The 15,089-nt window shown below is 39.0% G+C and overlaps 1 protein-coding gene across 1 annotated transcript in view; it reads left to right on the top strand.

Annotated features, from left to right (window-relative positions):
* OIT3 (oncoprotein induced transcript 3) overlaps positions 1–14,842 on the top strand; it is a 52,165-nt gene extending 37,323 nt beyond the window's left edge. The window contains exons 6-9 of the mRNA XM_070945928.1: positions 197–357; positions 3,984–4,399; positions 12,827–12,926; positions 14,669–14,842. Of these exons, the coding sequence (XP_070802029.1) occupies positions 197–357; positions 3,984–4,399; positions 12,827–12,926; positions 14,669–14,842 (851 nt within the window). The remainder of the gene's footprint in view (positions 1–196; positions 358–3,983; positions 4,400–12,826; positions 12,927–14,668) is intronic.
* Positions 14,843–15,089: the final 247 nt, after the last annotated feature.

Genomic DNA, 15,089 nt, shown 5'->3' with positions numbered 1-15,089 from the left:
CAGTCGGCAGAGTCAGCCTGCAATACTGCATTCTAACTACTGTGCCATCACGGTATATCAAAGCATCATTTCCCCAGGCCAGAATCTGGAAACATTTGATTTAGAAGTGACAGATATTTTTTAAAAACCCTTCATCTTACAAGAAAGGCAATGTTTTAACTTCCAACTCACTTACTAGCTGTGTTCCTTCTTACAGTTCCAGTTATATGTAAATCTACATCTATAGAAGTGAACATTCCCAAGGATCTTGTTGGGGGAATGGACCTCTCGCTTTCCAATGGCTCCTGCAAAGGAGTATCCAATGGCACTCATGTCAACCTCATCTTCTCTCTGAAAACCTGTGGAACATCTATAGATGTATGTACTGATTGTATTTATTTGTTTTGGTCTTGCATTGATATCCTATATTTCCACTTGAGATCTCAAGGTGCAGTCCATGGGAATCTCTTCTTATTTTATGCACACAATACAACCTTTTGAGATAGAGCAACTAAAAGAGCAACTGGGCTAAAGGTGTCTACAGGTAGTCCTCGAATTACGACCACAATTGAGCCCAAAATTTCTGTTGCTAAGTGAGACAGTTGTTAAGTGAATTTTGCCGCATTTAATGACCTTTCATGCCACAATTGTTAACTGAATCACTGCCCTTGTTAAATTACGGTAGTTGTTAAGGTATTCACAGAATAACCCTTGAATAGCAAGGGTGTACGCATGAAAGCGATTGAGAGTAGGTACGAATAAAGACAGTCAACACACAGATACACTGAGTTGTGTTTACTTTTAGGAAATAGTAAGACACAGTCCAATAAACAGTCCAGGTCATACACATATAATGCAGGAGATAGCAAAACGACAGTCCAGGGATAATCCAATAACAAAGTCTTCTTATCAGTCGTCGTAGTCATTCACAATAAACAGTTCTTCTGGATTTGCAAACAGTAGCGTAGAGATATCAGGGAGCAAGAACAGCAAAGAGAAACAAACCATGTTTCTAGCTCCCTCTTAAGGAGATTGGCTACAGAGCTAACCAATCAGGACACAGTATGATACAATACAGCAGTCTTAAAGCTATATTGATGGTTTATATATCGCCAGCCCAACAAGGTAGGTAATACTCATTTCCTAACAGTAGTAACATGGTTGTTAAGTGAATCTGGCTTCCCTATTGACTTTGCTAGTTAGAAGGTCGCAAAAGGGGACCACATGACTTTGGGACACTGCAATCCTCACAAATACGAGTCGGTTGCCCAGTGTCCGGATTTTGATCATGTGACCGTAGGGATGTTGCAACGGTCGTAAGTGTGAAAAATGTCCATAAGTCGCTTTTTTTATTGCCGTTATAACTTCGAACGGTCACTAAATCAACTGCTGTAATTCGAGGATTGCCTGTATTGAGGACTACAGTAGTGGGAAAAGTGTATTTTTGAGGTTTGATGGCTAATAACACTCCTTTTTTTGGAGTTTCAAGATAATCATATTCCACTGCTGGAATGGCCTGGGAATAGCCCAGACCTTAACCCAATTGAAAATCTATGGAGCCGACTAAAGTCAGCTAGTCAGAAGCGACCCAGCAATAAAACCCAGTTAATAGAAGCAATCATTCAATCTTCGTTTCACATTATAACAGCTGCAGAACTAAAAGACTTGGTTCACTCCATGGGAAGACGTTGTAAGGCCCTAATTCATGTTAAAGGTTAAGTATTAACTTACATGGTGATAATTTTTGTATATCTCGTTTTTTCTATGGTGATAATTTTTGTATATCTCGTTTTTTTCTATGTAATTTTTGTATCTCTCGTTTTTTCTATGTGTTTCACTTGTCTTCTTTATACTGTCACTGCTATTCTAATAGCAAATCCTTCATAAAAGTTATTGCATTACATTCTTGAACAAATTATCTTTTCATTGATATATAATTTTATGGTACTACTCCAAAAAAAAAAAAAAAGTGGTATTATTAGCTAGTTTTAGAAAATACACTTTTCCCAAAAGTTTTCCACAATTTTGGTCACTGCTGTGTATCCAAGTGAAGTGTCAGCTTGGCTCTCTGCACTTCAGTCCAGCCATTATCCTTTATTCCTTCATTACTGAATTTTCCACAGTGGCTTTAGCATACTTTAAATAAATGGACGCATCTGTCACTGGAGGTGCAGACCTAAGTAACTGCTCTATATATAGATTGCCTAGCAACTGTGTGGAGCAAAAAAAAAATTTCCCAACCTTTTGCTTTCAACCTGTTTCTCTGCCACTTTGCAAAGGCCGTCGTTGTTTAAAAAAATCTGTATATCAGTGGGACAGACTTAGAGGGTTGTTTATGCCAATCCCACTCTATGACCTTGCTAAAGCATCCTAGAAAAAGGAAATTTCTCCAAGCTTTCGGAATGCTTGTTCCCTTGTTACATTCAGGAGCAACCTGAATAGGAGAAAATACAGAAATGTAAAATTTGTTACTACCGGTTCTGTGGGTGTGGCTTGGGGGGGTAATATGACTGAGTGGGCGTGGCCAACTTTTTTTTTTTTTTTACTTTTAAAACCATTTTTTCTACAACGTCTTTGGCTGAAGAGGTTGCAAAAAATGCTTTTAAAAGCCTCTGACGATCCCAGCTGAGTTGCCTGATCGGCAGAGGCTTTTTTTCCTTTTAAAAACATTTTTTCTATAACGTCTTCGGCGGAAGAGGTTGTAGAAAAAATGCTTTTAAAAGCCTCTGATGATCCCAGCTGAGCCGCGCGATCATCAGAGGCTTTTTTTTTTAACTTTTAAAAGCATTTTTTCAGCCAAAGAGATTGTAGAAAAAATACTTTTAAAAATAATTTTAAAAAAGCCTCTGATGATTGCGCTACTCAGCTGGGCAATGGGGAGGGGGGGCAGGGATTTTTGCTACCGGTTCTCCGAACCACCCGCCTCCATTGCTACCGGATCAGGTGATCCAGTCCAAACCGGGAGCATTTCATCCCTGGTGTAGGGTCTCCTGCTTGGACGGAGGGGGGGGCACACCATGCCCCACCAAGCCACACCCACAGAACTGGAAGAAAAAAAAAATTGAATTTCACTACGGCCACTGTGATATCAGTTATTTGACGATATGCAATTAGAAACAAATTTAATGGAAGCAAGAAAGGGACTTTTCTTTTATTATTGTAATAGCTACATTATTATTGTAGGCCACTATTCACTATGCTTATCTTTTGCCTTTCTTGATGAATTCTGCACTCGGTTTTTGTAACTTGCTAAAATTTGACTTTTGTGCTAGGTTATGGCATAATCCTGTTAGACCTAGCAGAATACCAATTTCTCTCCAGAAGGGCATTTTTAATTAACTGTAAACCGGTTTTAATGAAAATAATAAATACTGGAATATTTTACTTTTCTGAGAAGTCATTGTTTAAGCAGAATTTTCATGATCTATGAGCGCTATTCATTTCACTTATTCTTCTAATATGCTTTGTTTGTTTATGGTAGATAATAATATAACCAGCCCTGCTCATTAACCCTGGAAACCTTATTAGTCATGCATAGCTTATTAGCAGAGACTCCACACAGCCCTTCTAATATGTGGGCTAGAAATGTATTCTTAAAAGAGATAAATACAAAAAATAAAATCCTAAATGGCTGCTATCTGGTTCTTGAGTTCCCTTTTTGGCTAGTTGTTATTTTTTATTTTATTTTTTGTATTCTTGCAGATGATCACCTAGTCCAGGTGATATTGAATAATGTTGTTCCTGACATATTCTTTTATTCAAGCAGTCCACCTAATATCCTTCCCCCAGGAGTGGGGTGGGAATGGAGATTTTCCAATATCCTTCCCCTGGAGTGGGGTGGGAATGGGGATTTTGCAGTATCCTTCCCCTGCCATGCCCACCAAGCCACGCCCACCAAGCCACACCATGCCCACCAAGCCACGCCCACAGAACCGGTAGTAAAAAAATTTGAATTCCACCACTGCGCCTAACTTTACTATACCATCTTTGCCCTCTGTCTACAGGTAGTAAATGACAAAATAGTTGCTACCAATATGGTCACTGGCTTGCCAAAGCAAAGACCCGGCAGTAACGGGGACATCATTGTCCGCACAGGAAAGCTGTTGATCCCTGTGACTTGTGAATTTCCTCGCCATTACACCATCTCAGAAGGCTATATCCCCAATGTCAAGAATTTGCCACTGGAAATTATGGGGCACAATCAAGGTGTCTTCCCTTTCACTCTTGAGATATTCAAAGACAAAGATTTTGAAGAGTCCTATGGGGATTCCCTTCCCACTCTTAAACTCCGAGACTCTTTATATTTTGGGATTGAGCCCTTGGTGCACGTCAACGGTCTGGAGACATTGGTGGAGAGTTGTTTTGCTACCCCTACATCCAAAACAGACGAGATCCTGAAGTACCACTTAATTCGAGATGGGTAAGCATTCACTATTTTTGTCTTTGATCTGAGATTTAAAACTGAGGTCCTTTGATTATTTAGTCAACTAAATTTGAGGGGGGGAAAGGAATTCAAATCTTTCCTAAGACTGTCAGTATGCCTTTTGGCCAACAGAGAAATTACTGTATTTTTCGGAATATAAGACGCAGCTTTTTTCCCCAAAAAAGAGGGTGAAAATCTGGGTGCGTCTTATATTCCGAATGTAGCCTTGCCCAGCTTCTCAAACGGAGATTTCAGAGGCTGAAAAAAGCATCAGAAACAAAGCTTCAGAAAAGAAGCCTCCAAAACAGAGCTTCAGAAAAAAAGCCCCCAAACAGAGCTTCAGAAAAAAAGCCTCTGAAGCTCTGTTTGGGGGCTTCTTTTCTGAAGTTCTGTTTGGAGGCTTTTTTTCCTGAAGCTCTGTTTGGGGGCTTCTTTTCTGAAGCTCTGCTTGGAGGCTTCTTTTCTGAAGCTCTGCTTGGAGACTTTTTTTCTGAAGCTGTTTCAGAAGTTTCAGAGGCAGAAAAAAAAGCAAGGCACAGAGCTCACAACCAAGGAACCTGTTGCTAAAATTCACCTCTGGGAACAGCTGATTGGGGGTATTCCGGGAGGCTGATTCACCTGCCAATCAGCTTTTTTCTTATTTTTCTCCCCAAAAACTAAGGTGCGCCTTATACTCCAAAAAATACTGTAGAACAAAGGCCAGCGGTCATGATTATGCAGGCAAAACTATCCACTCCATAAAAAGAAAGCAGAGGCTGAACAAATAGATGAAATGCATTTATTGGTATCCCACCTTTATTATTTTTACAAATAATTTAAGGCAGCAAATATATTTACCCCACAACAACAACAATTCTGTGAGGTGGATTGGGCTAGAAGTAAGTGGCCCTAAGTCACTCAGCTGGCTTTCATGGCGAAGCCAGGATTTGAACACATAGCCTTCCATTTTCTAGCCTGAACCACTAGACCAAACTGGCTCTCATTTACAATTAAAATTATAATACTGTTTAGCAGAGAAACTTCCCTTTCTCGTGATAATGCTTGAACAATTTGGTGGCCGTAATTAAAGACATTTACCCTTTTTATGTAACCCAGCTGTTCACCCGTCATTAGAGCATATTTAACATTAATGAGCAGAATAATCTTTTATCGCTGTTGCAGGCCTCAAAACAGAGCCCAGTCCTTTTGCCTTTGCGAAGGACTTCTCATTTTTCATATGAGAATTGTTCATACATAAGCATTGACTCTCGGTTTCTATCCATTTTTAATGGATTGGTGGCACACTCAGCCAGATGTTTAGACTGGATTTGGCATTTTTATCTAGCTATTGAGTCCTTCCCAAGGACCTGGGATAGGCACATGTTGTAGGTGGTATTAGAGGTATCATTGCAGGATATAAGGTGTTCCAAGCAGTGCTATCTTTTGCAATTGACTGATGATGATTTTGTCAATGCCGATGGTATTCAAGTGGTGATCCAGTTGTTTTGGGATTGTACCCAAGGTACCTATTATTATTGGTACTATCTTTGTTTTCTTTTGCCACAGTAATTCAACTTCTGTTTTTAGGTCAAATAGAAATCTCAAATCATATTGTAATCTTCTCCTTTTCTTTCTATTTTGCTGTCTCCTCGTATTATAATATCCACTAGCTGAACTTTTTTGACTTTGTTATTAACAGTTGTTATTTTAATATTATATTTTATCCCATCTTTATCCCATTCTATACATAACTCAAGGCAGGCATTTTATGGTAATTGTTTTTCATTGGATAAATAAGGATTTGTATTGTATTGTATTTACAATGTATTGTAAACATTAAGTTGTACAGTATAATTAGATGTATATGATGTTCTATATATTATATCACCCTATATGAAATTTGATTCAAAGTCTTGTTATCCTTGTGGTTAGGTAGCCCAAACCAATATGACTATGAATAAGAGAGAGAGCAGGGTGGATTGGCCAAGAGATTTGAAGACTGATTTTTGAGAAAAGTCACCCAGAGATGGCAAAATATCTCAAACGAACCACAAACTAGTGCAGGGGCAGAGAAATTGAGCAATAGAGAGGAAAATGTGACACAACAAGGTGGCTAGAGGAAAAGAGAACGATTAGGAAACACAAGCTAGTAAAACTAATACTTTTTCAAGTATGATAAAAGGACATACCAGAAACATGAGAAGAAGTACCATGTTTCCCCGAAAATAACACCCTGTCTTATATTTTTTTGAACCCTGAAATAAGCACTTGGCCTTATTGCCATGCGCTCAAAAGCCCGATTGGGCTTATTATCCGGGGATGTCTTATTTTGGGAGAAACAGAGTATGTTGGTCTCACCTTATATCTAAATGAAGTGGCCATATGCCCCCTAATCTTCTTGGTGATGACCAGAGAGATCATGAAAGATTAGAGATGATTAAAAGAAGTACAAACTCAATGCAACTGGGAGCCTTAATAAGCTACCATGTAAATATCTGTGTTCAACTGGAGTGAATAGAACTTTCCCAAACTGGTTAAATTTATGATTTAGCCTCAAGTTACAAATGGACTCAAACAGATTAGGGAGAGATTGTGTAAAAGCAGTAACAAATTCACAATATCTCTGACTGCTTTCAAATGAGTTGCTCCTGGACTAGTTAACAGATAACTAGTTTCAAAATATTAAAACTAATCGCAGCTTGGCTCAAGAACTGTAGAATAATTCTTGATTTCTTTATCATTTTCATTAGTTTGTTCCATGTTTCAGAATGCTCAAAATTCAGATTCCAAGTATTTGTATGCCCTGCTGAACATCAATGTTCATAAATAATAAAATGACAAGCACAAATAAAAAAACCCAAAGCAACAGCAACAGGAAATGGCAGTCTTGAGCCACCCATCATTGCAAGTTAACTATAATGTTTAGGCAAGTCTAAGGGTATAGTGTTCCTTTTAGAGAAATGAGAGATTAAATGAACAGTTGGGGTCTCTTAAAATATAAATCCTGTAAGCAGATGGAAGGGGGGGAAGCATTTACTCATTATACTAACCCACTCTTATGGTTAATGGACTGGAAATTATTATCCTAACACATACCGCGTAAAGTCTAAAGTTTGGGGACAACCCAAACAAACCACAAAACTTGTTGCAAAAGATGTGTGGTTAATTACTCCTCCTTTGAAACCTAGTGTCAGACCTGCCTCAGCTTGACCCTCTAAGTAAAAATGATCCTTGACCCCATTTGTTGAGAAAGGTATAGTTTACTAGAAGTCAAGTGAATTACAATAATGCAAAGCCAGAACTGAAAATTGTGCGCCAAAATCCCCAAGTCTAACTTTTCCTTCCCTTAGGTGTCTCCCAATGTTGGAACCCCTCCCCCCAGTGTCCAATCAAATTCAAAGAAGATATTTTTTGAATGATCACTTCAAATGTAGGTTGGCATGCAGCTATGTTCCGTTCCCAGCCGGGTGACCTTGAAATCGCATCACACGGAGATACAGTGAACTTTTCGTTTCCCTTGAAACCCCCCCCCCTTCCATCCCACCCCAACCCCCACTCCTGTAGTGGGGCAGGAGACTGTCACTAAGCAATAATAAAACACAAGCATGAGGTGGCAGCTGACACCCAGCTTGGAAACTAGGAGTACACTTACTATGTAGATGGAAGCTAACTGGACTGGAGAGTAACACATATGAAGAATGGTTACAGGAATTGGGCATGGCTAATCTAGTGAAGAGAAGGACCAGGGGAGACATGATAACAGTCTTCCAATCTTCCAATATTTGAGGGGCTGCCACAAAGAGGAAGGGGTCAAGCTATTTTCTAAAACATCTGTAGGCCAGACAAGGAATAATGGATGGAAACCAGGGGTGGGTTCTACTTACCTTTACTACTGGTTTGCAACAGGGCCACACGCATGCGCACGCTTTGCTTGTGCACACTTCTGGGCATGCACAGAAGCTTCCTGATGACATCGGGGTTGGTGGGCGGAGCCTCCTGCCAGTTTTACTATTCATTCCCATTAGCGGGAGAATTCAATACGCTGCAAAATGCTGTTATATTTATTGTCCCTTTTAATTTGGCATGATAACATGCTAAAAATATAGAATAAAGATTGTCATTTTAAAAAATAAAAGCTTTTGTTTTCTGGGAGTGTGAAAGGGAATGAGCTGAACAAGGAGAGATTTAACCTGGAAATAAGGAGAAATTTTCTGACAGTGAGAACAATCAACCAATGGAACAGAAGTTGCCTTCGGAAGTTGTGGGAGCTTCATCACTTGAGACTTTCAAGAAGAGATTGGACTGCCATTTGTCAGAAATGGTGTAGGGTCTCCTGCTTGGGCGGGAGGTTGGACTAGATGACCTACAAGGTCCCTTCCAACTCTGTTAATCTGTTAAACTCAAATTCCACGTAATAATTGTTTTCTCTGCTGCTGAAATTCATTTAGAAACCACCTTGGTGTTAAAGGAGGGCCTTGCACAGGAATGCTATAGAGCCAGTTCTTACTTACACATGTGATTGTAAACTGTGGAAACTCTGCAGAAGGCTTTTGATGAAGAAAGATACCCAAGTGAAGCACAATAATAATAATAAAAAAGATTTCCCAATTGTGTTCTTAAAAAGCCAGTTTGCCTGCCATTAAGGACATACTGTATCTCTTACTAGACTAGGCTATTTCAATAAGAAGTGGAAGATATGACATTTTTCAACATAATGGGTTGTGCCTCTAAAAGTCTTGTAGCACTATAAATATTAGCCAATTTCTTATGCCATAAACTTGAATGGACTGCATTACACCCTAGCAAATACAGTTCCTAAAATATAAAGTTGGTTTTTCAGGAATAAGCAATTAATGACATTTTCATACTGAATATCTATTAAATGGTTCTATTTTTTTTTTTAAAAAAATAACAAAATAAAGTACCCTTTTAAATCACTCTAAAGTAATCATGCCTTCAAAGAAGATCTTATGTAGCATCTGGTGTTTATCCGTCTCTTAATTTACATTGGTGCTGTTGTTTTCTGATGCACTTCATACATTTATAAGTTCCCCTAGGGATCATCTTTGTACCTGTTATTTATGAAACAATTTTAGATGTATTATCCCTAAGCTCATACTGTAAATTAAAATTTTCATTTGTGAATAACAATGCCAAGTTCCTTCATAAATGTTTTATGAAGTTCATTGAATCTCACTGACATAAAGTGACATGGGGGAAAATTTACTAAATTGGCATTCTGGAGCCCTGGTGGCACAGTGGTTAGAATGCAGTATTGTAGGTTAACTCTGCTCATAGCCAGGAGTTTGATTCTGACAGGTTGAAGGTTGACTCAGCCTTCCATCCTTCCGAGGTCAGTAAAATAAGGACCCAGATTGTTGGGGGCAATATGCTGACTCCGTAAACTGCTTAGAGAAGGCTGTAAACACTATGAAGCGGTATATCAGTCTAATTGCTATTGCCACTGCTATTCTGGCATTCTTATTATTGTAATGCTAAAATTACAACACAATGGAAATATATGTTAAAGTAATTCAGTCCTAGTCTTCGGTGTTGGAATCTATTTGGATTCCTTACCATTGCTTCTGTGTCTTCCTTCCATTTGTCTTTGGAGTCGTTCTGTTGTTAATCACAAGACACGCGTTGATCAAACATTAGAGAAATGGAGAAAACTTCACAAAGGCAAAAAAGCATTAAGGAGCATCTGTTGTAGGGCTAAAAACAAAACAAGAGGCAGCTGTGATTTTGAGATCAAAGCCGCACCCTTTTTATCTATAATACACATCCCAAAAAATGGGTGAGGCTTTGAATTTGGATAGCAACCTCCTTGAATTTTTGAATTTCTCCTCATCTGTTCCATACCCTCCAAGGTGGGCCTTGAAAGAACTACTCCCTGGAGTAAACCTAGGTGTGCCTCATAATCCAAAACAGCTCCTTTCCTGCCACTTAAGCAAGGAATTTTCTGCCATTCAGCTTTCTTTGTAGAACATAATCCATATTCCAGGTGCCATTGATTTTTTTAAAGTTCTCACAGAGTATTCATTTCAGAAGACAGAGTATTCATTTGATATCTCTCTCTCTCTCTCTCCCTCCCTCTCTCTCTCCCCTCCCTCCCTCCCTCTCTTTCTCTCTCTCTGCAATAAAAACCAATGGCCTAATAACTAGAAGCATATAAAAGAAAAACTTCAGGGGGAAGTAATCCTTGAAATTGTACTTGAACAGATGGCTTTTATAGCTGTGACTTAAGAGAGTGGTTCCATCTGATCTTTTAAAATGCTGAAGAAAATGTTGGAACGGACCTTGCTCAATATGTGCAACTGCACTGTAACAGATTAACAGAGTTGGAAGGGACCTTGCAGGTCATCTAGTCCAACCCCCTGCCCAAGCAGGAGACCCTATGCCATTTCAGACAGATGGCAGTCCAGTCTCTTCTTGAAAGCTTCCAGTGATGAAGCTCCCACAACTTTTGAAGGCAAGTCATTCCATTGAATGTAGAACTGACATATGGCAGTCCAGTCTCTTCTTGAAAGCTTCCAGGGATGAAGCTCCCACAACTTCTGAATAACAGAATAATAACAGAACAACAGAGTCAGAAGGGACCTTGTGGATCATTTAGTCCTGTTTATAAAAACTCTTTGAGAATTGCAAGAACAGTGAAGAATCTAGTGGTATCTTAAAAACAATTGATTTATTATAGCATAGGCTTTAACGAGCAAAGATAGCAATATTTTCTTAAGTGGGCTATTTTATTTTTCCAAGCCTGTCTTGGGTACTTACCACAGAAATAATTGTTGAATTTTTCTTGATATGCTTACAAAATGATTCCCCCGCCCCATCTAGCAATAATACAAGGAACAACAATCCTATCCTGAAAATTCAGGTTCTGCCTGATAGCCTCTTCTCATAAATGCAATTAATGAGCAATTTATGTCAGATTCCAAGAGGCAAAGGTGATTTCCATGTAAGACACGTATAGTACTTTTCCTTTGCTTTTTGTCCTGTGTAGCAAGTTTTATAATGTTCAAAGTCTGCATTCTGGAGATTAGATTGCTGGTAAGCATTCCATTGTGTTTTCATTCACCACCAAAGAATATACCTTTTCTTTGAAGATACAGCCACAGCCACACAAGAAGCTAGACACTGAGGAATAACAACACCAAGTATCGGCTCATTCTCAGTATTTTTGTATCCTTAGAATGACATCTCATTTTTCAAGGAAATTCATTTTGCTTTCCACAGTCTACTTTCCTTATATTAATTCAGTTGGTTTTTATTCTCTATTAAGGCTCAGAAGCTATTACACATTGACAAAACAAACAAACAAACAAACAAACAAACAAACAAACAAACAAACAAAGTTGTCTGTAATCATTTGATTAATTCAACTTTTGGACTCAGAAATCCTGAAACCTTATAAGCATAATGGAACAAAATGACTTGAGAATAATGTATTCTGTTGCCTATTTCTTTTCTCTCAGATAAATGTCTTAGTTATTTGCAGGAGTGTCTGGCAGGAAATGAAGATGGCTGCCACAGCTCTCTGATTGATGTCTCACTCTTTTTTGTGGTGCATCACAGTGTACATTCAAAAGGGACATAGGCAGTGGTGGGATTCAAATAATTTAACAACCGGTTCTCTGCCCTAATGATTTCTTCCAACAACCAGTTTGCCAAACTGCTCAGAAAGTTAACAACCGTTTCTCCTGAAGTGGTGCGAACTGGCTGAATCCCACCACTGGACACAAGGCTTTGATCCCAAGAGTGTGGCAGCCATTTTGATGTTTCCCTCTTTGTAAACACAGCTGATTATTCGCCAATCACAAAATAATTAATCAGAGGATATTGAATGTATCCTCTACATTCAAAAGGTCCACTTCCAATCCATGTTTTAAAATTTTCTCCAACTCAAGGATTTGCAATGCACTTTAAAGAAATATACAAAAGTTAACAGAAAAGTTCAGGTTAAAAATTATCAGGAAAAATTATTTGATGTGTTTTCATTCATCCCACGTATTTGGGAACCTGAGAAGAAAAAAAATCCTACAATATTTTGTCCATTAGTTCTTTGGTTTTGCCACGTCTCTGAGTCATATCTATATCTTTGTTGAAAAAAAAAATCAAAGGTTGGCTAAGGATTTCTTTGATTTAGGATGCTGGTAAATCTTTTGGTCATTAGCAGAACTGCAAATCCAGACTGTGAAGGAAGCCTAATGCATTCTTTTAATCTTTTTTTTATTGCAATGGGTATTTTTTTAGATTTCTGGCAATGTAATTAGACTCCCGTTCTGTTTTTTTCATCTTCAGTCTTGGCTGACCTACCAGTAGAGTTAAGGCAGCAATATGAGTGCCTGCCAGCCTCCCTGGAAGGCACTAAAATATCTTCTGTCTTTTGGACATCAATCTATGAAAGCTGTTGACATTTTTCTTCTCTCCCTTTCTCTTCAGCTGCGTTTCGGATGATTCCATAAAGCAGTACACATCAAAGGATCATCTGGCTAAACACTTTCAGGTCCCAGTGTTCAAATTTGTGGGTAAAGATAATAAGGTGAGCAAAAACTCAAATTCATGAATTTCAGGAGAGCTGACAAAGTCAGAAGTCTATTGAAATGGACTGGCAGAAGATCCAGATGCCACCAAGATCTTCTCTCACTTTTGATAGGAGTACATGAGAACGAATATTGTTGGTAAATGAGGATTTAAATTAATTAAACAGCGCTTTAGAGGCAAAACCAAATTGAAATGCTTTCAAATCTTGCCTAACCCTGCTGTTTTCTTCTTCTATTTCCCATACCTACCATATTTTCTTTCTCCTGAGCTGTTGTTCAGATGAAATGGACCGTCTGAGATATGGTCGCTAAACACCACCCATTCCACCAAATAGATGATTTCACAGCTTGCTTCCCTGGAAATTTTGTATTATTATTTTAGATTGGGTGACATCAAAACTCTCTGTTCTGAAACAAGAACTTCTCATGTGCAAGCACTTCTTAACAATGTTTGCAAGATCAATAAATATAGATGGGCTGTTCATCCTAAGAATTCATTATCACTACACATTTTATGGCACTAACCATAACATTCAACAAGGAGTTTCAAATACCTGGCACCCCAGCAATTTCAAAATTTCAAGGAAAGAATGACAGGGAAACGAGGTTTTATTCTACAACGTAGAGGTATCATCAGTTTTTCTTGAAAAGGCATTAACAACATTACTCCTTTTAAGTTTTTGTTCAGGAGTAAAATACTATTGTTACCTAAACCGATATAAAATCTGGCTGTTTTTAAAGATTTCCAACCAAAATGTTCTGACTCATTCTCTGAAGCTCACACCTACTGTTGGACAGACATATTTAATTTACATTTGCATGTGTATCTTATGTTTGAGGTAAAGATTGTTGCTGGATTAATGTCTGCTCCATATTATGGGGTGGCTGAAGGTTCAATGCAAATAAGATTCCACCAGGCTCATATTGCTTCTACTGTCTTCTACCTTCTGTATTCACCTCCTGAATGAGAGAAGTTTCAAAATATTGTACCAAGAACTGCAGCTAAGGCAAAATGAATATGTGTCTCTTAGACTGTCAATCTCCAGGTGGGGGGGAGGGGGGGGGGCAGGTCTGCTTCTTTCAATTTTGGGCATGAAAATCCATAGTCAGAAGCTTAGATATTCTTTGTGTCTGAAAAGCAAAGCGGAGCTGGCAGCAGAATCAGACAGTGAGGAGGTTGGGGAGGAACTTGGGCCAGTCCTGGGGGCTGGGGAAAGCTCAGATGAGGGCTCTGCGTCGGGAGGCAGAGAAGGAGGTGGACAGCAGTGAGGCAGAGGAACAGCTGGAGCTAGTTCCCAGTGCATGCATGCGCAGAGCTGCCAAAAGACAAGAACAACTCAGAAAGCAGGGTCAACTCGGGAGTAAAAGCCACACCTTGGAGGTGATTGGCCCCTCCCATAGGAAATAAAAGGGGAGCAAACAGGGAGTGGGCTTTTGCAGGAAACAATTCGTTCATTCCGTGACTCTGAGAGACTCTGTTCCAAGTTTTGTCTTGTACTGTGGTTGGAAACAAGTTACGTGGCAGCTTGCCAAACGAGATAAGATGTGTTGAGAAATATTCCTTTGAAAAACTGTTTGGACAAACGTTGCTGACTGTGAATGAACGTAATTCACAGCCGTGTAAATAAAAGAGGTTTTGACAGTAATTCCTGCCTCCTGCTTGTTAAGGAAGCCTAGGTCAGAGCAGTATGTATATATATATAGTATGTAGACATAAATATGCATTTTTTTTTCCATTTAGGAAGTGTTCCTACATTGCCGCGTTCTTGTATGTGGAGTAACAGATGAGAGATCTCGCTGTGCACAGGGCTGTCACAGACGGATGCGCAGAAGAGTTAGACCACAAAACGAAGGAGATCACATCACACACCATATCCTGACAAGTGGCCCAATTAAAATCGATGTGCAAGAATAGATGTATGAAAATATATATACCAGTATATATATCCATATACATGTGAATATAGGTGTATAGCCCATTTCTCTCAGAAGTATATGCCCACCCCCCTTGAGTTCAAACTAGATTTAATCTACATCTCAATTCCATTGCATGTGGCGGGGATATTGAATGGGAAATTTGATTTTGCAGGGTCAAAGCAGGGTCTGCTTCAATTAGACATGATTTATTCAAAGCACAGCCAAAATTACAGGGGCATCCATGG

Source organism: Pituophis catenifer, unplaced genomic scaffold (assembly GCF_029215685.1).
Source record: "Pituophis catenifer annectens isolate HBS135680 unplaced genomic scaffold, rPitCat1.0.hap2 SCAF_6, whole genome shotgun sequence".
Lineage (NCBI taxonomy): Eukaryota > Metazoa > Chordata > Lepidosauria > Squamata > Colubridae > Pituophis > Pituophis catenifer.
This window is presented reverse-complemented; position numbering and strand designations above follow the sequence as displayed.